Genomic DNA, 26,722 nt, shown 5'->3' with positions numbered 1-26,722 from the left:
TATGAATTAAGGTGCTAGTGGAACTACAGTGTGGGGTTGCTTTTTCTGATTCAGGGTCGGTCCATTAGCAACTGTTTACGGCACACTGATGGCAGGATTCTACTGCTAATAATATGGATAATAAAATGCTCCATCACAGGGACGACTGAAGCACGCAATCTAATACCCATTTAAGACATGCATAATATATACTAATTATATCAGTAAGTTCATAATATATATAAAATATAGTAAATGATTATTTTTCCATAATGTCTTGTTGAAATGGGGTGAATCCCGAAACCCACTCCTTGCACCGCAAATGTTTCAAATAATAATAATAATAATAATAATAATAATAATAATAATAATAATAATAATAATAATAATAATAATAATAATAATAATAATAATAATAATAATAATAATAAATAATAATAATAATAATAATAATAATAATAATAATAATAATAATAATAATAATAATAATAATAGTGTAATTGGAAATCGTGTCTTTCTGTCGTATTATTACGATTATAGAATTATGATTTGTTACATGACCTAAGTGTGTCGTAGGAGCTGTTGCCGCTGCGGTTGCAGAGCCTTTGGTAATAAGGCCATCACTACACCACGTGCTCGCTCGAACTGTCCGAAGCTAGCTTTTATTAATTATACTGTAGTTATCAAAATGTACAAACAAATATTACTAATTTAGTAGCCTTGGGAAATAGGCCCTGGGACACCAAACAGTCGTTAAAACACTTTTCTATCCAGCAATGGTTTCATCAATTTTGCCAATAAAACTTAGAAATCTGGGATCCTCAGGAGTGAAGAATCCATTTATCATGTCACTAGCTTAGGTAGCGAAATTGCTAACTGAAGACGAAGCCAGAGAAGACTTGAAACGGTTTGTGTTAGAATTGAACCCCATAAATATATAACGTTTTCAATTTTGGATATAGATTCAATATGTTACGAATAGTAATTTGTGTCAATTATTATTACTGATATTCTTCCTTTATGAGACATATATAGAACAATATTAATGTACTTGTCTTCTGGTTTCTTAATTCTATGCTGAAGCGTAGCTAGGGTTCACGTTCAATTTTATAAATGTGCTAAGAAACAAACTGAGTCAAAACAGTCATACGTATATACAATCGTTACCTTTTCCAGCATTCATTTGTAGGATGTACGAAGTAATTTCTGCTCCTCCCCTATCCACTGGAGGGTCCCATCTTACTTTAAACATATGCGCGTGAATCCTACCTTTCAACATAGGTTTGGAAGGAGGCATTGGGCGGTCTGGCAATGTACGGTAACAAACTTCATCTGACCAGCGAGACGGTCCTTCCTCATTGTTTGCTCGTAGCTAAAACAGAAAAGAATTAACATTATAACATATATGTTCTGAAGTGCTACTTACAAAGCTTTATATACCTTACAATTCATACACGAGTTTTTTTAGACTCCCTGATCGCCATGATGGCGGTCACCTTCCAACTGGAATTTTTCAAGTAGAAAGAGGGAGTGAGGTCATGTGATAGTCGCCAGAAAGGCTAAGCAGTTTGGGATCGAGTGGCAGATCGATTCTCTTTTGCCAACTGGCCTATGTACGTATCTTGTCGAACTGCTGTAATCTTCCACAACCTACACCATGCACAAGAAAGTTATTCCTCTTGTAAAATCGGGATATGCATTCTTATCTGTCTCAAGCCGACCAACAACTATGTCACAATCGTAATTACTTTAGCGAATTCTTCCCGCCATCTTGCAACAGACCATTGACTTTGTACGACAACGGCTTCTATCATATTTGACTGCATCTCACAGATACCACTTTCGATGTCGCACTATTTTTCCTGCTAATGACGCTCATACAACACGCCTACCTCTATTGATGGATGCAAAGGCTTGCTAGTGTCCTCTACGGGTATATAGGGTGGCCTAAAAGTAGAAATACACCCCTGCATTGATCAAGTATAACATTCTAGCTTATAGGTTTATTTGCTTCGGGTGTTCCGAGCTTAAGATATAGGTAAAAATACATTAAGAACAAATAATGAAACTAAGTCTACGATGGATAACAATAAGAAATGATATAAAAAGCAATGAGTTGATCAGTACGAGACTGTATACCTACTTTTGGGCCACCCTATATTTATAACAATTCAAAGAGCCGTGTGAACGGAAGTTATGATTCAATATATTTTTTTCCTACCAATTGTCAAGCAGTCTATATAAATCTGTAAAGTCTTTTTCACTACGATTTCTGTAGCAGTTACAAGTAAAACGCAAACTAAAACACTCAATGGTATATGCAATGAAATATGGAAATCCGTTTGTGAATAAATTAAATGTTACGAGAACAATAAGTTATTAAGAAGTGAGAACAGTTATGCTTACGTTATGTAAATACTACCTTCAAATCATTTTCTTCGTGTAGCAGTTACGTCAACTTACCCTAAACTTGTATTCGGTGTGCCTTCTCAAACCATCACAGATATAATGAGTATCTCTGCCATTGTAGATAGGAAGAAATCCATGGCCTGTATGGATATCTTCCATTTGCAGAGTGAAATCGTCATCGTTAGGCCGTCGCTGCCATGTTAGATGTAGCCTGTTCACTGATGCTTCCCTTAACACTGGCGGAGAAGGTTGTGCTGGTGGACTACCAGAGGTCGAAAAGTGAACTTCTTCACTATAACGGCTGGTAGAAAATAAATAAATAAATAAATAAATAAATAAATAAATAAAAATAAGCTTTAGTAAAATACTTTACATCTTCAATACACGCAAATATTTATTTATCCTATCGTAATCTTTATATCTTGAAAAACACTTAAGGTCAAAATAAATCGAAAATTTTACACAATGATATGCTCTCCAGGGCCTGCTTCAGAAGCTACGGTCAACAAACATTTGACAATGTGACAACGTGTATAAAAATTTTCGATCATAACATTGATAAACGCATCTATCAAGTAGTTACATAAATTCCTTCCACATGATACACATTGTTATTAACCTCATCTATTAGCATAAGTACCAGTTATATATATGAATAGAAATATCACAGCTCCCTTGCTAACAGAGGGACAAACAAACAAATATATATAAATTGTTTAACATGTGATTTTTCTGGGACCATGATATAACTTATACTGATGTTAACAAATGAGGTTAGTATCAATGTTTATTGGCTTTAACTGCCATCTGATGAGAATCAATGTACCTGTTTGGTGGATTCGTAAACCAATAGCTGATGGTTCGAAGTTTACCTACGACATTGCCATATCGTTATATTGGGGTTAATAGCTGAAGTCGGCCCGTAAAACATTTTCGTTTTATTTTTACCTCTAAATATTTTTGTCACTGGACACCATTAAAAAAAAAAAAAATCCAGTATGTATATGAAAATGAATGCATGTTAAAAACTAACAGATATCTTCATATTGTGCTTTTTACAGAAACTTTGATAGCCCGGACGAAAAGACCAAGACTACTAACACAAAATAATCAAGATATCTTTAATTTCTTTTTCTTTCACCATTTATTGAAAACTCTCGTAAACTTCAACATTTCTCTCGGTAATACAATTTTAAAGATAATTGGAACAATACTAATTGATGAAAATGGAGTGAAGTAATGTTTCTTCTCCAATATATTCCGTGGTTACTAACATTAAAGTGATGTTACAGAAAGGGACTTACCTTTTACCATATTCGTTAACTGCTGCAAGTCTAAACTTGTAACAAGTTGACGCTTGAAGTTTTGTAAGGTTGTGTTGTTTCCCTCTGCTTTTGTAAACTTCAACAAATCCTCCACCTTTCCCTTCATCATACTCTAGTATATAGTGCGTAATATGAGAACCATTTTCAGCAGTTGCATTCCATCTGTAATAAAAGAATTATGTAAATATGAACATACTTGTACAGACAGATCATTCCTTTAACGTCATTTACATTAAATTAATACTTCGGTCAACAAGAACAGAAACAGGGGTGAAAAAAAGAAAGAAAAAAAAAAAGAAAAAAAGATTGATGATGACCATTTCCTATTGAAAAATATACCATGTTATTTTTCTACTCTTAGACCCCCACCCGTTTTCTACACTTTTATTTTCTTTCTTTCTAAATAAAATGAGCTTCAGACATGTTTATTACTGAGAAATTCGTCGCCAAAGCATATGACGTCATAACTGACTTACTACCTTACAACTGAACTACATAAACATCACCAATTTTTGTAAGTATTATTTTGTAAATATTGGAAAGCCACGCACAGAACTTTCACCATCTTAATTTTATTTCTGTAATATTTTGTGGGAAAGAAATGTAAAGAGGATGATAAAAGCTAATAGTAATATTCTTAACCGTTCTCAATGGAATAAGGTGCTCACTAGTGTTTTGCTTTTAACTTGTGATATGACTCCTCAACACTTTTGTTATATATATGGAACTTATTTTTTCCCCTTTTTTTTGACTATGAACATACATTTCTTTTCGAAAATGTTAACTTGCTTCGTCAAAAATGTTATTACTTTTTCATGATTCATGGGTAAGCAGCCACTCTAAGATACTTATACAGAAAATTTCACAGCTTTCAAAATACAAAGAAACTTGCCGTAAGTAGAATATACATATTTTAGAAGTTTCCGCTTTATTGAAGAGTACACTGAAAGTGCAAAGTCAAATAAAAATATAATTTCATACCAAGGTTTCTAGTATTTGCTGCATTCCAATGTCATTAAACTTATCGTGATGTTAATCATTACCGTGGAAGAATGCATCTACCAGTCACGTATGATATTGTTACTTCAACGGATGAAGGCCTCAGTATCGATCATTTTAGGACATAATAAAAATTAATTTAATTTCATCTGCTGTATTTGCACAAATGCTAACACGTACTATGGTTTTTGTAAGAACACCTGTAAGAATAAAAAAACTTCTCGCAACTTTTTTGAGACTTGCCAGAGAATTATCAAAAAAACAACTCTGAAATTATATTGGCACAACTAACTTTACCTCAACTGTAAACTAGTTCGGCTTCTTTGAACAAGTTTCGGAGGCTGGGGAGGATCAGGCTCACAAGGAGGTGTAGTAAACGTAGTTGGCTCACTTGGCGATCCTTGGATGCCTGAAAAGCACACTTGAAAGCGAACGGCGTACTCAGTAGCAGGATGCAGATTCTCAAGTCTGAAAGATATAATGATTTTGTTAACGAAAGAGAAACACATTGTTATATATGTAGACTCGTATTATATAAAATAGCACTTATTAAATTATAAGAGAAAAAACAACTGCTTCAAAGAGAACACATTCGTTGCTTAAGTACTTAAGAGGCTCCATCACGGCGGAATTAAAATATCGGTAATTTTGCAGTAATTAAGTGATATCTTCAAATAGATAAAAAGACAAATCGAAATGTGGAACAAGAGCGCCATAGACAATATTATTTTGCACGAGGTAGCATTATCATGACTCATTTGTATGCTTTCGATTTCCAGCCACTTAGAAAATCGGCATTTATTTTCACGTTTCTAAATGGCTGCAAACGGAAAGCTACTAGGTGACTCGTGATAACGGTACCTCATGCAAAATAATATTGTCTAGGGAGCTCTTGTTTCACATTTCGGTTATCTTTTTATCTATTTGAAATATAACGGTATTTTAATTTCGCAGTGACTAAGCCTCTTAAGAACCACAATTTACATCTGGTTGAATCAAAGAAAAGTAGATGAGTGACATTTTGATTTGATTCAGCAATCTAGTTTAGCTGAAAGTTTTCTATATTTATTACTACTTATTTACTAACAAAACTTTGATATTGTCTTAACAGTCCACGTTATAGAAGAAGAATCCACTAGTAATGAATACACATACATACAGCCTCAGTAAACCATATCTTAGAAACCGCACGTAGGAAATCCTAATACTCTGACTGTAGATAAGGATCTCAATTGGTTACAGAAAACCCACATTTAGTTTGATTTAATTACAACTCTAGATAAAGTGTAGGGCTTCTTAAAGAGAGGAAGATGGCTAGTTTGTTTTCTTTTTTCCAGACTGCAAACATATTTGAATGTGTTTGTTTATGGTATAAGGTTCGCATTGAGACTTAACAGATTTTAAAATTTACGTTATTCCATTTTACAGATGGGAAAATATACTCCGTTCTTTTAACTTCAAATGTAATAACTCGAGAAACACAAAAAGTGTTTCAAGTGCAGCTTCTTGCTACTCAAAAATGACTGTGATCAATCTTAAAAGAGCTATAAGATCATATATTAGGGATAGTATTTTTACGAAATATCCTATAATAGATAAACTCGCTCTGAAGAGAGTAAAAATGGATCTAATTGTTTCATTTCGTGTTCTTTCGAATTGAAAAAATGAAATGAAATGAATGAAATGGCGGAATGAAGGAAGTGGGAGGAAATGGGAGAACCCCGAGAAAACCCACGAGCACGGTGTTTGTCCACCACAAAGTCCACACGGCGCGCCCCCTTCTTTCGAATTGAGTCGTGACAAGTAGATGTCATTTCTCAGCATACGAATAGGTTATACAATGCTCTTAAGATTTACACGTGGCCGAATGGTTTCCACGTAAGCTTCTGCTTCGCGTGATCTTGAGACCCATCTAGTGCCAAGAGATTGATTATAAAACAGAAAAAAACTTGTGATTAGGCTGATTATCTTTGAAGACAGTTTTTCAAGAATTTCCCCTCAGACATATCAGAGCAATGCAGTAATGCTTCTTACTTGCTTACTACCGGTTTCTCGTCAGAAACTAGATTATTTTATATATTTCACTCTTCAGACTTAGTTGAGGAATATGTGCCAGAGAGCAAACAAATCTAACAAAGCTTAGAACTTCAACAGCTTACCTGAAAACTATTTTTCGGTCACTAACAGCAATACATGAAAACCACTACATATAATATCATATGATTATTATCATTATTAAACACAGAATAAAGTTTCTTACATAAAATACATTGCATTCATTTACAAAATGCCAGCTAACATTTTAATGTTGATTAAATAAAATAAATAAATAAAAAAAGCACCCACCTGTAAGACAACGAGTTGCAGTTACTTATATGTTTATACTTTCCATTCTTCCCCTTATCACTTAATAGAATTTGATAGAGGTAGGCCGACTCTGGAATATCGTATTCTGCATTTCTATTATCTGCTGATTCATTTAACGGTTTTTCAGGAGGAGACCAGTGGAGTAAGGCACTCCGGGAATTCAGTTCAGAGATCTGAAAAGGAAATTTCAAATGTCTTAATACAGAATTTTTAAGACGTTGCGACTTTATTGCAGTTCACGGTTTATTTTAGACTAAGATCTTTATGAAGAATATATTGTACCATAGATTTAAGTAAATTCAGAATTAACAAAATTACTGATATGATAAATCCGCCTGTATGAACAAGTAATAACATACAGTAGTAAAGATCCTTTCCTCTGGCTATAACTTTTATTATATGATCTTGAAACTTACGATTTGGTCATTTGTATAGTAAGAACCAATTTCTAAACTTTATTGAATAGGATTGTATCTTACTACTACTAATTTGGTGACCCATTTGAATTTTCTTGGGCATACATAATCCAGAAATGAAATCTTTGAGTTTTACGTCCTATGGTTATGCTGGCTAGGCTGAAGGAGACGAAGGTGAGAAATGAATAAAATGGTAGAATGAAGAAAGTGGGAGGAAACGGGAGAGCCCCGAGGAAACCCACGCACACGGTATCATACACAATCCAGATTTTATCATAGTTTTTGTATGTTGATCAGGTTCTGACTGAACTACTTGAACTTGGTAAAGCTTTCAGCAACTATAATCGTAAATATAAACGAACTTAAAGAAAGTCTTCTCACTTTCTTGCCTTCAAGTGTCTTGTAATGATTTCTTTAAAATATCGATTAAATTACAAGATAATATAATGATTTTTCATTTTTATCATCCTATTAATTAAAAAAAAAAAACTTTATTTTAGCTAGATATATTAATTATAATGTCGAACCTGGAATACAGACACTTACAAAATTATTACACACTGACTCATATTAACTCTCTCTAGTACTGACTACATACTTCTTTATCCTTGGTAAAAATGTGAAGTTGTGAACTATTATAGATCATTTATTATGTGTGTGTTTTATTTATTTATTATTATTCAATTCGGAAACACGTTGAACAGTTGTTAACAAAGTGGGAAAAAAATAAACAGGAGGGGAAATTTAAATTGTTCTGATACCATGATCGAAAGGTATAACGAAAAGGAATAAAGGGTCGTAGTTTTGTCTAAGGAAAAGACGCAGACAGAAAGAGGAAAAGCACTGTAGCGAATGTGAAAAATATTTAGTTCCTCTACGAAAATGAGAAAAATAAGAAAATTACACAATTTACAGAAGAAATGGAATAATTCGATGAACAGTTAATAAAAATTCATACCTCGAAACTCATGACTACACTTTACTACTTATACTACTACAACTAATGATGATGATGATAAATTTTGTCTCTAAATTAAGGAAACAAATCATATCGAATATTACAGCATACCAATTCTTCTACGTTAACAAGGACAGCAGCGTGGTATCTCTTTACAAAAAGCATCACAGTGTTGGCGGTGGATGCTACCCCACTACCATCACGTTACTTTTAAGTTATATTCCACACGTGAAAATAAAAAGAATAAGTAATACACACATTTCTAAGGCATGCTAGACAATCGGAGACACTTTCCTAGTAATGTATGAAGGTGAGCTAAAGAAGAAGTGTAGATTATATAAAAATCAACTTTGCGAAAGTACGTATAGTAACATACCCTGTCTTCACATAGGAATGCTTTTAAACACAGAAAAAAATATATACATAACCTACAAGAGCTTTAAAATTTCCCATCATTCGAAGGCATAACGAACAGAAAAATAAAGAAGTATTTTCGTTCTTGATGTGGTATTAGCACCGAGCTCGATGGTATAAAAGCTTAAGCAGACTGACACTTACAAGACCAGATAAAGGATATTAATACCTATGCTTCCTCCCACAAAATGGCAACATTTAGGAAGAGGTTTTGCTTCGCGAGATAATCTTTACTCCAGGCGATTTTAACTGACTCAGGCTATTATTATTACAACTCATTTGTAATAATACAGTGAGTTTGTACTAACATAACATGCAATATAAAGTCTATATAGGCCAAAGGCTTTACTTACTTGAGGAGGTTTAACATTGGAAAGAAGCTCTGTCATCAGTCCAACTTCTTCCTCCTCATCTTGAACACTACTACTTTCCTCCCCATCTTCTGACGTTCCGGCTGTTCCTGGAATCCTCTCTTTCGATCGACGGAGTCCATTTGTCACGTCTGTTTTTAGAAAGAGATAAGAACTGGTTATTTTTTATTTGTCAAAGTGTAGAACTAAACACTTCTTTTATTAGTAGAAAAGCTCATTAAGATACTCATTTACCGGAACTTTTATTTCAACACAAAATGAATGCGTAAACTCATTATACAAACTTTTCATATCATTTTCACATAAAATATTTTCTAGTCATTTAACAACTAAGTACGGGTGCCTTCTAGTTATATATGAAACGAATGTACTTCCTTCAGAATAACTACTACTGTTTGGTATTCGAAATCAATGGTCGCGCCATACACACTCGAGACGAGGCAAGTGTCAATCAAAACAGAAAAACTAGGTGACAGAAGTCGCCAAACATTGAAGATTATTAAAAAAAAAAAAAAAAATACTGCGGTATAGTTGACTGTAGAAATAAATCGATTGGAACGATCTATTTCTACTATCACAATCTGATGAGAACTGCATAATCTCAATATCCACGGTCCAGCTGTAATTTCGAAACCTCTTGCCACCGCCAACACAGTAGTGCGAAAACGATGATACTGATAACACACATCGCCGATGATTGGAAGGGAGTAACATAGCCCGAAGTGTTATCTTTCTCCTTGTTTCCAACAGGTCGGCATTATGCGTGGCCGATTCTCACAGAGAAGTATGCTCTGAATTACGTATTTCCTACCGTTGAACATGGCGGCAGCTCTGTACTGGTGTGGAATTTCTTTAGTCCTTTTATTACTCTGAAAAGACGAATTACTTCTGACTGTACGGACATTTCAGGTGACCAGGTGCATCCTATGGTACAGATATTCCAAGATGAAAATGAGCCAATACAACACACCCATGTCTATTAAGACGTAATTTAAGTTCAGCATGACAAACCTCAACACCTCCTGGCCCACTCAATTTCCCGACTTGAATATTATTGTACATATCTGTATATTATTGATTTTAGATCAATGAGTCCATCACAATTTCATCCATCATTTGCTGACGTAGCTGAGTGCTAAACTGCAAGAAGAATGGTTCAAGCGTTCGCGTGAAATACAACTTGTGCTACAGGCTGAAGTTGTTCCAACACTGTATTAATAAGGGAAGTAGCAATTTGTTACAGTGTTTCCATTATTTTAGTAAGTATCTGTATCTATCTAATATATCCATACTACCTACATGCTGCAAAGATGCAAAAGTCCCTAGTTTTCTGGTAAATCTCATAAGCAATATAGATACATAAAACTGTAAATGTTACCTTTTCTTGGCGAAAGAGGGGGAGTTCCTTGAGATGTACTACTAGATCCATCCCCACGCATACGTTTCTGCTCGAATTTCTTCTGGAGTTTAACGAATTGACGATGTGTTCTTTCATCTTTATGAAAATTGTGAGGCGGCGGCGAATGACCTAAGGAAGGAAGAAAGAAGAAAAAATGCAATTATTAATATAAAGCAACCAACATAATGTAATAGTATATTAAAAACTACTTTAAAAAGGTGACTATTATTAGTATGAACTTATACTCTATTTTATTTTCTTAAGGCAACTTTAGTCAGCAAATCATTTATATATACGCATCTCTCGTTGGAGTACCTACATTATTGATGCATCCAACAGCGTACAAATGATTTGCACACGGTACATATTATCTAACCAGATGTACACTGAAAAACAGTCGAAGATGTGTAGAACCAGCCGGATCAGCACCTAGTGTCCTACCTGTATCTCCCAGTAGGTAGACTGGAAACTTCCTATACATGGTGAAACTTACAGGTTTCAATAATGATGGATGAGCAGACAGAGGGCTATCACGAATACACTTTACCAGGACGGAGACTTTTTTTTTTTTTTTTTTAAATATAAATAAATATCTCCAATTTCTTTTTGTCAACCTGACAGGACACTAAGTCAGTGCCCTCATTCTCCAGAAGCCGGATTGTGTATGGGAAAGGCTTTCGAATCACATGCAGCCAGGAGCCAGAGGGTGCTAAGGATCCCTGAGTTACGGATTAGGCTACCATTTAAAACTGATCATTGCTACATATAATGCGAGATCTCTCGCATCTGAAGAAAGATGCCAGGAGTTGGAAGAACTACATAAAATTAACTGGGACATCATCACATTAAGAGGAATTAGAGAAAAAGGAGAACTAATCTAATTAAAGAACAAACATCTATGCTATTGTTACAGAGGAATAGTATGTGACAAGACAGGTGGTGCTGAATTTCTTATCACCAAAAATTGAAGAGTAATCTCTTGGAGATAGACAATATTTCTAACTGACATGAGTAGCAAGGCTTGTTATCAAACCTTGCCATAGATGGAATATATGGCAGATGGGAGTCATGATGGCACTCATATCACAGAGCATCCATAACAGAGTTGTTGGAATTCTCCCCAGCCCAAAAGTGTCCAGATTTTTTGAGAGAAGGGGTAAAACTCACATTTTTAAAACCCAAAAAGTCCATCTCCAAAAATATACTTAAAAACCTGAACTGAAATTATAACTTTAATGTGATTATAATTACTTTCCTCAATCGTGTTTCTCTCTACACACCCAACTTCAAAATTGGATTAAAATATGTATTTATCAAGAGGAGCCATACAAATATATCATTAAAAAATAATATGAATAAGAAATTTTGTTCCCGTTCGATCAAATTAGCTGTAGAACAAAAAGCAATGCGGCCACATTCCCTTTGTTTAACTAGTACACACTCAAGTATTAGCACAAAAATCAGATACTCTAAAAAAGTATTGAGGCTTTTGAGGTCAAAATTGAGAAGACATTTATTGTTATTTAAAAATAACATTATGAAACCATGTATGCACCATTTTGTTAGATTACCTTCTCCCATTCATTCCGTAATCGCATCGCTGTAAGAATCTCTGTGGTTTATGGTTAAAACACTATCACACATGGTTTTCACAGGTCGCTTTTGTAACTAATTTAACACTATTTACGTAGTTCTGAAGAATGCAACAAATTATAGTTGAATGGTGCCAGATCCGAGCTATACGGTGAATCAATCCCTTCTCCCTCCCCCATACCTCGTTCTCTCAATTTCTGATGGGTCGTAAAAGATGTATGCAGTGCGGCGTTGTCAGCTTGGTTTACGACACACTCCTGTTGACTAGTTCCGCCCATTTCCTTTGAATTACTAGATGCATTCGCGCTAACTAACAGTACAGTACAGTACAGTACAGTACAGTTGTGTTGGCAGTACAGTTCTGACGTTATGTCCAACAGCAGTAGTTCATGATGAACGATGAACTTCCAATCCCATCAAATGCACAGCTTTACCTTCCTGGGCATCTGTGTAGGCTCTGTCACAAACTGTGGAGCTTCTCGCTTTAGCTACGATCTTTCTGGCACATTGTTTCACTGGTTCCTCACTTTTCATTACTCATGATCAATGGTTCGAGAGCGTTACGTTAGAGATTCGCATATAGAAATTCGATCGAGTAAATAGTCTTGAGTCACAAACGTCAAGCTTCTTCTCATAGCCGGTTTCTTTCAAATGGTTTAAAACTGCTTAATAATGGATGTTTAGATGCTAGGCGATGTCATTCCTACTTACATGCCGACTTTGCTCGTCTTATGCCAGAATACTGTCTATTTTTGCTGTGATTGGTCGCCCACTATGAGCAGCATCTTAGACACACAAAATTACAGAAAGAAAGCGACTGAACCATATTTTGACTGTTGCTTTCGGTAACACATTTTGCCTATAAAAAGCATATTTTTTTTCCATCGAACTGCAGAGCATCTCCACCTCTATCGAAATAAAATTGAAAATGTAACGCATTTTTGTGCCTAGTTCACTCTTCACGGTGCAATATCTTACGTCTGATTACAAGGATTCCAATAAATTTTGCACATTTACTCGTTTCAACTGTCAGTTATCAAATGACGTTAGTCCTGACCCACTGCGACTCGTATACCCTTAGATTTGGGACACTAAGGTAATCTCATGGGCAGAAGGCTCAGTACTTTTTAGACGACTTGATAAATACTATTTTTTTCCTTTCTTGTATCAGTTAATACAAATCGAAAACCCTTCACTTAAAAAAGGAAATTACTAGAAGATATACAATATATTCCCTGTTAACTTATTCCAGAGCCAACAGTGTATAGTTATACCTTTAGGTTTTAGAATAATTTAGAAGAAATCGACATTTATGTTACAGAATTATTTTATGTACTTAACATCTTGATGTACAATCGTATTAAGAACAAAAAGCAACTAACCTTGTTGTGCTGGTGGAGCAACATGTCCAAGTACTCCAGGCTGCAGTGGTGTTCCATAATGCGGGGGAGGATGATATCCTGGAGGTAAACCCTGATGTGTGTAGAATGGCTGTGGTGGTTGGCTGGTACTTGTGGCAGGGCCTGGTCCCTGCAATACAAGAAAGCAACAAATGTACTATATTTCCTTTCAAATGTACTAAATTTGCTAGCAAATTTTCACTTTTTCAATGAATTCTTTAATATACAAGTACAATTCATAATTTTATTACGCCAACGATAATTTTCGTCTGGATAATTTAACATCTTTCAGCACCAAGGCTATATATATAAAATGTGAATCAACGTGGGATACGAATCACACAGATACACAATCTTTCACCGAGAATCGAACCCAGGGAAAGGACGAAGGCATTATGAACTGAGTGAAAAATTATCAAAATATCCGAATAGCAGAAGGAATAATAATGAATTATGTAAAACAAATGGGACTAGTTAGCAATGAAAAAACTTTAGTTTCTCCCCCTTATTAAAAAAGATATTTTTGTGGTTCACAATCTTAATTTTCTCACACTGCTTACATTCATTTACAGAGTGAATTATTTGAAATATGAAGAAGTTTGTGCACTGGTCGAATTGGAACTAAATTGCTAAAGTATGCTTGTATGCATATACTTGACTTAGGTATACTTGAATATGTATAGCTTCTTTTCGAACTTTTAAACTAGTATATGTGGGATCTTACTTTACTATCAGTATGTCAATGTCATACTGACTTATATCGTCCCAATTTCATCATGGAGTTTGGGCTTTTTATAGATTACGCAAAGTATTAACTTACCCTTTAAAGGTTAAAAAAGAAAAAAGTGATTCCGCGCCATATTGTAGCTAAAAATTTACACTTCACGTCTGGGTTGATTGATACATCACCTACATTTATTTTCTGAATTGTCTTAAAACATTTGAACGGAAACACAATGAAGTTCAAACCACAGAAAGAATCAGCTATGGATCATCTAAATTTTACTAAGAGACCTATCACTTAATTTAGACGCAGTGGAATATTATTAATCCAAAACAAATATCTGTAATAATAATTTTTACAAGTTGAAGAAATATTGACGCCCATAAGCATTAATCTCATTCTATGTATTTTTTTAAACATTTTAAGTAGTTTTCTTTTTCTTTCTAAAAACAACCAAAAAGAATCTTGTCCTATCTCAAATAACTCCTTGTAAATGAATGCTGGCAGCATCTGAAAATTAGGCGAGATCCGTAAGTCAGAAAAGAACTTACGTAATAACATTAATGTTTTGGTTCTTGCAGACTTGCATGAACTTCATTTCCCTTTTGTTTATATGATGTGTTTCAACATTTACTTCAACTACATCTACTTCAAGATTTTCATTTTTAATATTTTCATTTATAAATTTCTGTTTTAGTTATTATTATTATTATTACATAATAATGTAATCAATTGTGTACACCTCCTATAATTGGAGAGATCTCTCTGTTGGAGGAAATAAATAAATAAATAAATAAATAAATAAATAAATTTAATACGTTCTTTTTCGTTACCTATATACAGAGTATTCAGGAACAACTACAAACTTTCGGGAAGCGATATCTTTACACGAAAATATTTTAAAAATCTACACAAACATAGGCTCACAAAATTTCCGCAGGCTATATATATATATATCGTAACGTTTCTGTACAGTATTACTATTTTCTTTATATCATCAAGATTCAGGAAACAAGTCAAAGTATGATAAATATTCGAAACTTACTAAATCTACCATTAATGCTTAACTCTGATCATACACTGTACAAGCTGCGGGTAAAAATTGTGTTGTTGCAATTATCATACATTTGTAAATCTTCGGTTTGGAAGAGTGTTCAACTTCTTGCTCTTGGTGAGTTTCAGCTTAATTAAGTTTGCATAATTTACTTGCACTATTGTGCTCTAGGCAGTAACTTACGGTATTAATGTTCCTCCTTTTCTTCCTGAACAAGCAGTAATAATTGGTAATTATTTGTTATACTAGAATATGATTTAAATAATAATATTAGGGTTACCAGGAGTTCTCTTTTACCCGGACATGTCTTCATTTTTGGGCGTTAAAAATGGTCCGAATGTGTTTTTACGAAAGTGAAAACGTCCTCCATTCTGGAGGGATGTACAGACAACTACTTCAAGATTCGTAATATATGTGTATATGTATGTAAAAAAAATGACAAAATTAATATTGTTGCAATATTCAATTTCCTAGAAAATACACAACACATTGTAACTGGTATTGTAAAATTTAGTTGTATACATTATATTTTTCGCTGTCATTAAGGGTTTGTCTAGTAATGCAAATCTTTTGAGAACTGTAAAAATGTCTGTTATATGGTAACTCTATTTCTTTTTTAAAGATCAAAGTGCAACCGTAAAAGAAAGTCACAGATGGAATGAAATAACGAAAGAGAAACACGTTTTGACGCAAGAGTTATTGTCGATCAAAAAGAGAGAAAACATCGAAAGCGTATGATGTATACTAACATTTTTAAGTAGTCACTTACGAGTAAAGTTTCTCTCCCAAGAATCGGGGATCCGGAAAACTGCGCATATATTTAGATAGAGGAGAGCCACGAAGGAATACTGGTGAAATATGTCGGGCCGGCAGCAAAGGATAAATCAAATATGGCCGCCCGAAGGTCATGCCAATCGACTTTTGGCAGCAACCTCTCATCCACTTCCCATGGGCAGATTGACTTAATGTTTTGCAGATTGATATATGTAAGTACACTACACATCTATTGATTTGAAATTTCGCGGACGTTGACGTATTGAACCCAATATGGCAGATCAAAATGTCGACGTGTCAACGACTCGTGTCTGGAAAACGAATTGTACTATGGAAGTACAGTATTACTAGACGTGTACGAAAAGCACTAAACGGTTCAAAATAACACCATCTGAAAACCAATATGACTGAACAAAATCCTGAACCAAACAGCTCATACTACAAAAACGAAATTTGGTGTAAAGGTCCATTACCAGTAGTAGGTGAGGAAAAATAATACAAATGAATCACAATTCCTACATCGTGTACCCAATATAGCCGCGAAATACGCATATAAAATATACACTGTAAACAGTTCAGGTGGTTTCGCATGAAAATCACCTAGAATTCACTGGAACCGATTTTGCAGGTGAAATGCCAGTAAGTTAAATATGTTGTCAGTGCCTGTGTTATCTGTTTGAACTGTTACACGCAAACATATACTGTTCATTTGGAAAAGTCTAGAATGCACTAGCCACAAACGTCCTAGAATACGCGTCTTAAAGTTTGCAAACCATATCATATATAACAAAAATCGCCCTTGCCAACACTGGCACCGTGGCTACACAGGTAACATCGTGGTTTTCGATCCAAGGGAACTATCCATTTTATCTCGGACTTTCCGATAACAAAGAACGCCATAATACTTGGTCTTAGATATTATGCAATATTTCGTTTTGCATAATTAACCATTCATATAGGTGAAAGATCAAGATGCAGATATGACGGTATAGTTAAGTATAGTTACAAGTATCTGTAAGTATAACGTATTTCTGTGTCATGCCCTATACCTCGAAATATTTTTAGAACCCTTACTGTAGGTGCCTAGCCTATACGGTAGAAACGCTTAATAAATAAACCACGAGATTAAAATGGGATTGGTAAGACAAGAACACTACAATAATATGGGATGGCTGCGCTCAGCATGCTAAGCACATGTTCATAATGGAAACAATTAATTTAGTATAATCTCGATAGTTGATCATATTAGCTATGATGAATTCTGCTCCACAAAATTCGATATTGCATGACAGAGAACTCACGAGTTGCTTAAAATTTCTTCCATTGTGTTTATCCTTCAGAACAAACCGTATCATTGGAAGCTCGACTTATACTTCATTAAAACTATTATGTTATATAAGGTTCATTATTCTCCGTCGTCCCTGGATTATTATGATTTCCTTACAGAGTATGTAATTACATATAAAATAACACAGTAAAAAAGTCTTTGATTTAGTGTTTCGTAACTTATAAGCAGTCAACTCATAATGTTCATAAAACATGTTTATTACAAAGGTCAGATCAGGTAGCTTATCATTAATCAAAATGTCTTTTCATAACACTAACGTGCACATTTGAAACACTGAAAATGTAAGAAATGAACATGACCATGCGCTTCGTAGCATACCTTGGAATTAGAGTGGATATTCGTTACATTCTAATAAAAAAAAAAAAATCCCGATGAAGATTTACAACAAAAGAAATGACAACAAAAGAAATGGAGTCATGAGAAAAAGTCAATCCCCAACCTCAATTACAATGACAAACACAATAAAAATAAACAAAATTATCAATATTTTACTTCTCAATACACATACATATACTCTTGCTATAAAGAATGTACTTGTTCGTCTCTGTCTGTACACGTTTTCATCTCGGTCGGATTATACAGATTCCAGCGGAACTGCAAAACCCTCACACTTATTTTTGTAATCTATCACTTCGGAAATAAACTAATCTGAGCAATGTTGTTGTTGTTATTATTATTATTATTATTATTATTATTATTATTAATATTAATAATAATAATAATAATAATAATAATAATAATAATAATAATAATAATAATAATAATAATAATAATACTTCATGTATAAATCCCAAAAGGTCAACCTGACATGGAAAGAGAAGGGCTACAACCATGAAGAGACGGTTCTATGTAAGTGAAGGTCTCCTTTTACGAATTAATATAAAGATTATTATTAACGTTCATTCATAATGAAGTAGCCTAATATTACCGGTACATTCCCGCCTTCTATGTAGGTTATAGGTATGGTGATAAATTTATCGTCATACTTTTGTTTATTCAAGGATAAAATGTTGAAAGCTTAAACTCCTCTCTAAAAAGTTCTGCAACGCAAATGAACTTCAGTCAATTTTTCTTTGACATATAAAGAATTCTTACATTCAGTATTAACAGAGAACGTTACTAAAACTGTCCCCAACTGGCCCAGTGATTTAAGTTAAAGCCAACAAACGTTCTGAGCGAAGGTGCACTTCAGGTAGCAACATATCAGTAAGTATATTATTTTTTTTTTTTTTCAAATTTTTATGAGCACACACACTAAAATAATTAGCTATGTTTGGGATAAGATTTTTACACTATTTCTTATGAATAACATCCGTTAAAAAGAATCTGAGTCAAGAAAATGCGAAAGAAGTCACTCTGGGTATGTGTACATGAACACATCATCTAGGCATTCTCTTGTTGAACCTGAAGGTAACCTGAAAATCACACTGATGCTAACTAATGGATTAGGAATCAAGCGCTACTATTGATCTCAGGGTGGAAAAAAATAATGATTTTTTAAAAATCATTTTTGTTGATTTTTTTATTTTATTTATTTATTTTTTTATTATTATTTAAACAGACACGCACAAAAAAGAATTTTTGTCTTAAATGTCGATAGTGATTTTCCCGTTGGAATAGTTAACGATTTTAAAACCCAAACCCAATGTTACGAAAAGAAGAAAGCAGGATTGCTCCGTTATTTTCCCTAATCATCCTCTGCATGACACTTGTTTTCATACTATACTGTACATTTGAGTCTCATTGTATTATGATTATTAATTTCCATAATCGAAATAACAGAACAGAAACGGGATTTTACTTATTTTCACTTTAATTTATTTCGGAATTCGATTTAAATCAACGATTTTTATTTTAAAAAATCAAGTTATTTAAATCTTGATTTAAATCAGACTGATTTAAATCAATCCACCCTGATTGATCTAAAGTCAGTATGTCTACGAACGAAGGCTAACTGGCCTCTATTACATACGTAATCACAAATTTGTTGTACATTAGGGCGGTTCTTAAATTTCGACTTTCGAACTTTTTAAGTCTCACCCTCTCAAATGGTTCCATATCAGACCAAAATAATCCATGAGAAAAATTAGCTCAACTGAAGATGGTGCCCCAAGCGACCTCAAGTTTTGAATGCATTTACAGTATAGAAAATGAGGCAAAGGTAACTTGTAGGTTTGGGACAGTTAAAAGGAGTAGCGTCATATGTTGGCTAGGGATAATGAGGGTAAAACAGTGTATATTCCTGTACAGTATCATCATGGCTGCCATCTTTAACTCCGCCATCTTGGTTTCAGGCCCAGGTTTTTTAATAGGAAGAGAGAGGATCATGTGCACACCATTTTGGGGTAGCTTTTTACCACAAACACACAACTCGCGTTATTTCCAAGTTATCTCTAGTAGTTACTACCTTCATAATATATGTTAACAATTGTCTTCTTAAACTCACAAGGTACCTTTGCCTCATACTGTATATTTTTTCTACTGTAAATTTATATAAAACTTCACGTCCATCAGGGGGCACCATTTCATCTTACTCAATTGTGCTATTTTTTTTTCTTTTCATGGATTACTTTGGTCTGGTATGGCCAGGGTTTGGTCTGGTCAACTCAAAAAAATTCAAATTGAATGTGGAATTGGAAGGTTGAAAGTTCATGGGAGTATCGGCGAAAAACAATGCATTCTAACCAGCAGAAATCTCTTCTCAGGAAATAGGGAACGTATAGCATCCAGTTTCCTAGGTCCCGTACAGACATTAACAGAATGATACCTACCAAGTGCAGACATTTGTTCGCCGAAGCATGTTGCCCCTGACACACACACATACGCACAGGCAGATTCCTACTAATGCAAACTGGTATTTGTTTCTGTGTTGTTAAATTTCAGATGTAGCTGACTCCGAATCCGGTCGTAAACTCTTCTGTCAATTTCGAATTTTTGACGGTATAGGCAACTAACACAAAAATAAAAATTATGGGAACATTCGGCCCGTAATATTGAAACAGAAAATTAGACGTGAAAGTCGAGAGATAAAACTTGGGATCGATCTGTAGTTATCTGTACGTAAGTGAACGAAAGTTTCTGTATGAGTCACTTTCGTAAAGGCAGATACGGTATTGAACTCGCAATTTGATCTCTCGTACTTGGCTTCAGTTTCCCGGGGGACCCGGGATCACTCACTTATCATCAGGCACTTCAAACAGTGGACCCTCACAGTACATGTACTATGTGTTAGGAGAAATCTCCAACTGTCAACTGTTTCTTTAAAAAGCCTGGTGTCAGGTTTCACATCATCGTATGACAGATACTGGACATATAGTTTGACCTGTTACCACTCATGACCCTATTGGTGTATGTATATATGTGGGATAAACGTTACCAGTCGCTGTTACGAGCTTTTGAATGCCATCCAATTTCACATATACACCACTATTTGAAATTTCTGACTTGACTCCTGCCCCCGAAAGTCACCTACTTATCATGAGTATTCCAACCAGTGGCCCTCGTCTACGTCTTAGCAGAAATTTCCAACTCCGAATCATTTCTAAGAAAATGGCTCAGGGATAAGACTTGTGTGGACACTCTGTATACATATTACTTAAGATTTTATATTAACTCTTCTCTATACAGTATCTATGTAAAGCAGTAGTACACAGTAAAATGATCTTACTTATTATTAGTCATTATACTAGATTCGCAAATGCCCTTCACACGTTACTGAGGCAATATTTTGCATTCTTCTTTCTGCATCTGATACTGAATTCGTCTGAATTCTAAATCTCGCACGAAACTAGAACGCCTCGTATGAGTATTTTAGTAAATCAGAACCAGTTCCTTTTCTTGCATTCTAGGTTAAAATAATAATAATAATAATAATAATAATAATAATAATTAATTAATTAATTAATTTCAATAAGTACTGCAAACTTCAAATTTCATGTCTGTAACTTTAAAGAATATCGATATATGGACATATTATAATAACTGCAACGCCTATTAGCTCCTTCCCTAGTGGTAGTTTACACGACACATCCTATATACTGTCTAAATTTCAAGTTTCTACCTTAAGAAGTTTAGACAATCAAGATTTCTTCTTTCATATACAGAGATTACTGGTAACACTAGCTCTTAGCCCTTCAGTTTTCCAAATGTTATAAAGTACAATACAAACCTTCATTCTGTGTTTGGAAAACTTTCCTTTTACAAAGAAAATGAACAAGAAATAATAAACTAAAAGAGCAACTACCAGCAAAAGTGCCAAGGAGGATACTTGTTTCCTTAGAAGGAAATTTATTGTGACATTTTCTCCCTATGAGATTATTGTTCTTTACTCACGTACATGGATACCATGTTAATTGTGATATAATCAACATATAATTCTTATCTTTAGAAGATTTTACTTTGTTCACTTATTAACGTCCTTTTAGCATTTTAAACCGTTCATTCAATTACTTATAAAATAACTGAATGTCCAAGATGTCTCTTAGTCTCAGAGTGCTATTAAATGTAACATCAATCATTTAATCTTACCCCAGAAAGTTTGATTGAGACTGTGACTTTTACCGCATTGCCCTGCTCCTCGTGTGTGTGTATCTCCATGCTGCCAATATGATGCAACGTAGATCACTGGTCTGAGAGTAAACAGTTATCGAGAAACGAACGCCACGAATGCAATGACGTGGCCCGTTTCCACAAGCCGTCTGTTTTGTCACAAAGCCGTAATATATTTCGTTTTTCTAGATATCTCTCATTTAATGCATGTAAAGCAGGTGGCAAAACAATAACAAAGGAAAATTTTGTCTTGAGTTTTATATAGTGTATTGAGATTAATACATACCCAAAATAAATTAGTGGAAATTACTGGTTCCGCTTCAACATTAAGACCGAACGTATGTGTTATTCAGCCTCTCCTTATCAGAAGATAAGAGAGAGAGAGAGAGGAAGAGGAAGAATATTATTCGCGTTGATTCTTACTTTTTTTTTTTTTTTTTAACAGAATAGCCAACTAAGGTGATCTCATTTCATTATACAAACATTCTCGTTGGTCATATGGCTAGAGCGTGTGTCTTTGGTGCACCTGATTCCGTATTCGATTCTAACTATACCTTCACGTTTTATATAGCTTAGGTGCTGAAAATGAACGTTACACTTCAACAAACAACATTGTATACTGATATCAAAGACGAACATATATTACCGCTTTCTATCTCCTACTTTTCCTAAATCAATTTTTGCTCTAATCTTTTAGCACGTAAATTTGCTCTAATTTTTTGGTACATAAATTATTAAAAAAAAAAAAAAAAAACTAAATACAAGACTAAGGCAGAAGAAGTAAAAGCAAACATTTTGTTCGGAGTACTTCGAACAAACTGCAAAAACTGACGAACAAGTCGCTATCACAGTGTGGATTGTACTGGATACCTAAGGTTCTTATAAAAGTAACGCCGTCGATTTCTTCATCGAAATCTGTCTCTAGGAACATAGGGATTGAAGCTTTATTAGTGTACAGACTAGCAGGTAGTGATGGTTCCGTTACATTCAGAGGTCAAAGAAGAATGTAAAATCAACTGATCTTCGGACTTTTATATAGAAATGGACTTTATATGATACTTTTTTTCTTGCATAAAGACTTTTTTTTATATTCTTCATGAAATTTTACATTCTCAAAAAAAGATGGGTGATAGTGATTTATCTCAAATAAATAAAATAAAACAAAGCTGTATCTTCTGTGATTACTCCGAAATCTCCAAGTGGATCCAGAAAAAAAAAAAAAAAAACGAAGCCTTCCATTCAAAAAAATCTATGCTTTATACTATATTACACTAAAGAAGACATCTATCTTCTTCGCATATTAATGAAAATGATTAATATTAACATCGATAAAGTGGCAAGTCTTGATTGAAGTCACATCCGTAAAAATTAAAATTTTATCACTACAAGGTAAACCTACAAAAAAAAAAAAAAAAAACTTCCTACTGTGTATGAGTTATTTCCAATGATTTCCAGTAACTTTCATTACATATATATATATATATATATATATATATATATATATATATATATATATATATATACCAACGTCAATCTTAAAAATCTACCTCAATAAACGGAAAAATTTCCATTCAAATTGAAATCAAATATTTAGTGTCCTTCGGGTAAGCCTTGTGAACAACAGGAAGTAAATATAAGTAAATACGCATAAATCATGATGAAAGCATTGGTAGAACCAGAAGCTGGGAAAACCCGAAAGAATCCATAGATTATAAGCGTGTGCAAGAGGAATCAAGTATCTCCCCTCTATGAATCAAACTATGGATTCTCGCTCGTCCCCCAAATTTGGACCTCAGAGTATTTTGGGGATACACAGTGGTGCTATTCAGCCGGTTCGCACCAATAATATACAAAACAACCTCTTCTCAGATCAGTGATTTGTTCGGTTTTGTTTTCCACTTTTCCCTATCCTAAGCCAGACTTTCATTTCCCTGTGAATTTTCTTTCCTACATCTTGTATCATTTGGTCCGTATATTTCAATCAAAAATCAATAAGTAACATGTGATGGTTACAAAACAGTAAATAGTGAACTCCTAGAAACCTCAATTATTTTCATATTTTTAAAAGAAAGAACAATTAAGTTATAGAGAACGAAAGGAAAACATTGTAGGCGTATGCTTCCGGCAATTAACGAGCAATATCACTTCAAGGAAGAGATGTTGCATGTATGTGTGAAAGAGGAGGAGGGAAGATTGTGGATAAATTGAGCTAACAAGACTTCTGTACCACATGCTGTTATCTTACGTATTCAGCTAACAGTCCATTGTTATGCGCATAGAAAGAGTTCCGCCTGTTCATTTTGTATTCTTACCAGAATTACAATCTATACAATATAAAATGCACAGGATGATCACACTTAGAGGAAGTAACAATTCGCACTAACTATATCACAATGCAATTACCAGACAAAATTACGAACACAAACATAACACAGGGAAGGGGCAAATTTTATTGGTATGTAAAAGGCTGGTAAGTTCTGATTTTATGAAATAATATTCCAAATTGAAAGTAAAGTAACGTACTATATCTTATTAAAGAACGATGCTAATAGCTTCCACGTTAATTCAGAATCCCTCTCTATTCATTTTTAAATTCACAATTATTTTTTTTTCTTTCTATTGTATATGCCTTACTAATAAACTCTCTTACGTCTCTCTCTCTTTCGGTGGTCAGTGGTGTACCGTTATGTCCACCGATGCAGGTGTGCCCAATGTGATTTAGGGATCTGCAAGACCCTCCGTTTTGTGAATGAGGAAGGTCCGAATGTATCACGGCGGTTTTATACAATAATTCTGAGTGTTCATTACAAGTAGAACAAAGAAATTATTGAACTATCGAATAATTCTATATTTTAGTTTCGTGTTGAGCTCGGTACAGTCTCAAAAACCAACATCAACAATAATACATATATAGGCTCTCTCGTGGGCATATTGCTTTCCTTCTTCCCAGTGTTTCACGACGTACCGTACCAACCGTGAAATCAGGAGATTCCAACCATGAAAGCTTTTATTATGAAAATCTTAAGTATAAATGCAATTTCAAAAAATGAAATGAAATATTTTCAGCTTAATGTTTCACGATTATGCCTAATGTCACGATTATTAAGGAATATGCGATTAAGGCAAGTGAATGATGATGGAAGAATTGGTGGAGCTAGAAAGTAGCAGGAAACGAGAGTACCCTGAGAAAACCCATGGACACGAAGTTGTCCACCACAAACTTAATTGGCCGGGGATTGAACCAGGGATCCCATGCCCCAGAGGTAAGCGCTCTACCACTGAGACCCGCCCAATAAATGTAGTTAACGATGCACAAACTTAACACAAATGACACTCCCCCCCCCCCACCCCAGTTAAGAAATTTAGGATTAATCACTCAACATATTTTACTTCCGTACAAGTAACTTTAAGAAATAATTTGTAATAATGTTAGAATGACACTGTGATTTTAATAACCTTACCGTGTACAGAAATGTATACATTATTATTTTAATGCTAAATTTTGTTTTCATCAAATTCTCTGATTTAAGAAATCGTAGTATTGTAGAACTGAAATTAGGAAAACTCAATGGGCACCAAATAAATGATAATAGCAGAAGTATCTAATAAACTGCGGTAATTGATTTCCTTCTAACCTGGAAGCACACTATACAGTTCAGTTCAGTTTCATTAAGTCAACATAAGAACAATTTCACGAACATTTCAAATGCATGGTACTTTTAAAAAAATAACTAGTCACCGGAAATTAAATTTCTGATTTGTATATTACATATACAGATGGTGATTAGAAAAATGGAAACACCTGAACGAAATTGCAACTTACCACATTAATATGGTGTCGGGCCACCTTTCACCTTCAGAACAGCCTTGATGCGACGTGGGATGGAGGCATAGAGGTCGTGAATGGCAGCAAGTGGAATTTTACACCATTCGTCGTGCAGGGCATCGGCCAGTTCTGTGAGAGAGGATGGAGGTGGAAATCGTCGCTGGAGTCGTGTTTCCAAGACGGACCACAGATGTTCAATTATGTTGAGATCTGGGGAGGTGTTGAACTTCATTCCCATGTTCCTCAAACCACGCTGCAACAACGCCAGCTGTGTGAATGGGTGCATTATCATCCTGGAAGATGGCGTCATTGTCCGGGAACAACATCCGGACCATAGGATGCAAGTGGTCTCCTAAAATTGCGACATAATCGTTGGGAGTGATTCGTCCACTAAGTGTGACCACAGGAACCAATGAAAACCATGATATGGCGGCGGCTCGGTGATGCTGTGGGCCGCCATGTTTCACAGTTGGGCGGAGACACTAGAGACCTGCACGGGCCGGGCTTGGGCGGGCCGACTCTGCTATTTCTTTGGGCAGGGCCGGGCTTGGGCGGGCCGACACTGTTATTTCTTTGGGCCGGGCCGGGCTTGGGCTGGCCGACACTGATTTCCCTTCAAGTCGGTCCGGGCTGGGGCCGATCAACTGCAATTCTTTAATAATTATTGACTTTCGTTAAACGATAACTGGAATAGAGCCAAACGCTGAAGAAGTGTGCTCGTGAAAAATGTTACAAAGAATGCAATAGCAATTTACAGTTTGTGTTGTTTAGCGGCTCCACTTTCACTAGAGAGGATTCCAGGCATTATGCGGTAAATT

General features: G+C 34.8%; 1 protein-coding gene across 4 annotated transcripts in view; it reads right to left on the bottom strand.

Moving 5' to 3' along the window:
• Window positions 1–26,722, bottom strand: part of mtgo (miles to go) — an 813,614-nt gene that overhangs the window by 28,267 nt on the left and 758,625 nt on the right. For all 4 annotated transcript variants that reach the window (XM_081769001.1, XM_081769002.1, XM_081769003.1 and 1 more), the window contains 8 exons: window positions 13,613–13,760; window positions 10,617–10,766; window positions 9,221–9,369; window positions 7,059–7,252; window positions 5,010–5,180; window positions 3,693–3,875; window positions 2,443–2,689; window positions 1,147–1,351 (listed from right to left, as the gene is read on the bottom strand). In XM_081769001.1, coding sequence (XP_081625127.1) covers window positions 1,147–1,351; window positions 2,443–2,689; window positions 3,693–3,875; window positions 5,010–5,180; window positions 7,059–7,252; window positions 9,221–9,369; window positions 10,617–10,766; window positions 13,613–13,760 — 1,447 coding nt within the window. The remainder of the gene's footprint in view (window positions 1–1,146; window positions 1,352–2,442; window positions 2,690–3,692; window positions 3,876–5,009; window positions 5,181–7,058; window positions 7,253–9,220; window positions 9,370–10,616; window positions 10,767–13,612; window positions 13,761–26,722) is intronic.

This window comes from Thermobia domestica, chromosome 8 (assembly GCF_964235325.1).
Source record: "Thermobia domestica chromosome 8, izTheDome1.hap1.1, whole genome shotgun sequence".
NCBI classification, from domain to species: domain Eukaryota; kingdom Metazoa; phylum Arthropoda; class Insecta; order Zygentoma; family Lepismatidae; genus Thermobia; species Thermobia domestica.
Note: the sequence above shows the minus strand (reverse complement) of the source record. Positions and strands in the feature narration are given on the sequence as shown.